At 38.6% G+C, this 2,788-nt stretch overlaps 1 protein-coding gene across 8 annotated transcripts in view; it reads right to left on the bottom strand.

Annotated features, from left to right (window-relative positions):
- The window catches only part of LOC135091083 (protein transport protein Sec16A-like), a 44,001-nt gene that overhangs the window by 2,601 nt on the left and 38,612 nt on the right, over positions 1 to 2,788 (bottom strand). For 6 of the 8 annotated variants that reach the window (XM_063988450.1, XM_063988454.1, XM_063988449.1 and 3 more), the window contains one exon: positions 2,164 to 2,235. The exons of the other annotated variants lie outside the window; for them this stretch is intronic. In XM_063988450.1, coding sequence (XP_063844520.1) covers positions 2,164 to 2,235 — 72 coding nt within the window. The remainder of the gene's footprint in view (positions 1 to 2,163; positions 2,236 to 2,788) is intronic. 8 annotated transcript variants of the gene reach the window in all.

The raw sequence follows: 2,788 nt of genomic DNA, 5'->3' as shown, positions 1-2,788 counted from the left end.
CTGAGGAGCAAAGAGGAGAGAACATGTCATCAGGTGCAAGCGCTAACAGGATAATGTGCACACACACATACATGCACACACACACACACACACACACACACACACACACACACACACACACACACACACATTATTTATTTAGTGCAAAGCTCTGCAAAAATAAGTTAGTTTCACTGTTTCATTTGATTTTTCTTCTATGAATCACAATGGAAGTGAGCCCCAAGCAATTATAAGAAATTACTTCAAACTCAAACTTCTTTTAATCATCAAAACGTACATCACAAGTTAGATCAAACACCCACTCCCGAAAATTAAGCGAGTCTAGTTTCTTCCTCAATGATTTCAAAGTACATCTGACAAGCATAATCAGTCTGCCTCAGTCAAGGGATGCTGATGGTGCTATTCATGTTGCACTACATCATTTAACAGCAAAACATGACATTACCTCCCTAGCCTTAACATCGGCCAGCCTTGGGGAAATTCTTTACTGTGGCAACTTAACTCTGGTTGTGGTGATTAGGCATTACCAACCAATACATACAAAAGCTCTATTTTTTTTACAGAATTTACTTTACTGCCAAAATTTACTTCCAGCATTTACTTAAGGTAATGGATACAAGTGTACACTAGTCTGACTTTAATCACCACAATTATCAAGTTCATTCTATAACCTAATTATTCCTACAAAAAACATTACTTAATTAAGTACATTATACTATCTAAGTACAAGACGTGATATCTGACGAGTCTCCACACACAAAACACACAGTTAATATGCAAGTTTCCTGTTCAGTGCAGACACTCCTGGAAGGAAGCAACCAAGACAGTCTCAAAAATACTTGAGTTAGCAGTGTAATGTTAAGACTTCTGTTGGTCCCAGTGCCTTGCACGCTTCTTCCAAAGCCTCTACATGTGAGAGAAATTAAGTTTTGAAAATGGCATGAAAAAGCAAGTATTGTACATTATGCTCTGTTAGGTTCATCTCTAAAACCTTAAGAAAAGAGCAAGAAAGATGACACTAATGATTACAACTGAGAGTGTCTTGGCAGATGGTACAGTAGTATAATTCAAAACAAGACAAATTCATTCATATACATACAAGGAAAGTTCATTCATATAAGCGGCATCATATAAGCCCCACCCACAGGTACACAAGGTTATGTCTGGCTATTATGACAAAGGAAGAATCAGGTCAAAATTACACAGTATAAACCAAAGCAGGCTATGTGGGTAGGACTTACTTAACCATCAAGTGAACAGTGTTGATGGCTCAGCACACACTACTCTCTCCCTTAGTGTCCAATACCACAGTCTCAAGCCAAGCCCCAACACACCAGCCAGGGAAGGGCAGACATCCCAACCCCGAGCAAAAAGGGAGCCACAGAGCTAAAGGTCACATCAAACGCCAGATGCTTTTATGCAAACGAGTAAAAGGGAAATGTTCAAGTCTGTGCAATCAGTTATTTGTGCTTGGTTTTAATTTCAACCAAATTCAAGCAATTAACAGCATAAAAGCATTAAATCTTTATGTGCAGCCTTCTACACAGAAAATGCAAGAAAACCTACATCTCATTTACACACACACACACACACACACACACACACACACACACACACACACACACACACTAAAAAGTGAATGCAGCTTAACTGGAGATGATAAATGGAGAAGAATACCCTAAGGAGAAAAAAAAATTACATACAGCCACACAGAAGATTGCTTGTTTGAGCAACACCCAAACAAGCACAAGGAAACACTGTCTGCATCAGTCATGGGGAAAAGAAAAATCTCTGAATTGGTGAATGTGTCATACAGGATAAGAAAGTGTCCAAGATTTACAAGAAGCAAAGAAAGGAAGAAAAGTCTCAAGGAGACTTTCAAGACAGGTAAGCCAATTACAAAGACAAGACAGAAAAGGACTCAAGACTTGCATGGAAATAAAAAAGTGTTTGTCTCATGGGGAAGCAAAGAAGTCCACACCAAGCAGCTGGCAGCTGTACCACACCAAGTCATGAATGTGTGAGACAGTAATCAAATCAGAGTGTAGCAGATTAATACACATTCACACCTGCAGTCACACCCACACCAGCTATACAGAGAAGAACCAGCCATGATCTTGACCCTTAGCTCTCTTAGCTCCCTCAGAGGTCACAGGGCTTTACCTCAGTATTGGCGGGTGGCCAGTCATCCTCTAAATCAATGGAGCTTTCTGATATATATCGCGTTCGCCTCATCTATGAAATTAAACTCAGTGTCATGATGGTGACAGTGGATGTTAGGCTTATATAATTATAATGGCTTATAATAAAATGGAGTTATAACTGAATAGAGCACACTTTGTGGTTAAGAAGGTGCTATCAGCTTTGTCTTACAAGGGTAGGCATAATGTCTTGTTAAACCTACATAACTATCTTGGTAATCCAACATTTTGACTGTACTTGAAAGAATTAAGACAACACTCCAATCTACAATTACAGCTCTAAAGCACATGCTGTGAGTCCTGCTATTTGTGACACATTCCTCATCACATCTGAAATTTATAAGCAGCATCTGGAATAATAATCTGACTCATAATTCTGAAAATGTTATTGCTTTAGCACAAAACATTCCCAATCATAAAATATGAAATAAAGTAGCCATTCTTGAGATTTTTTACTGCTTGGACTGTTAGCTCACAACTTTTTACTGTCCCTCTTCTGGTAAGAATCAACACTGTGTAGCCATGACATTGGTTTGTATTTCCCACAAAGATCTTTACCTAAACATTACTTCATGTAGTTCAAGTAT

The sequence above is a fragment of the Scylla paramamosain genome, chromosome 36 (assembly GCF_035594125.1).
Source record: "Scylla paramamosain isolate STU-SP2022 chromosome 36, ASM3559412v1, whole genome shotgun sequence".
Lineage (NCBI taxonomy): Eukaryota > Metazoa > Arthropoda > Malacostraca > Decapoda > Portunidae > Scylla > Scylla paramamosain.
The sequence above is the reverse complement of the archived record's forward strand: the minus strand, read 5'-3'. Positions and strand labels throughout refer to the sequence as shown.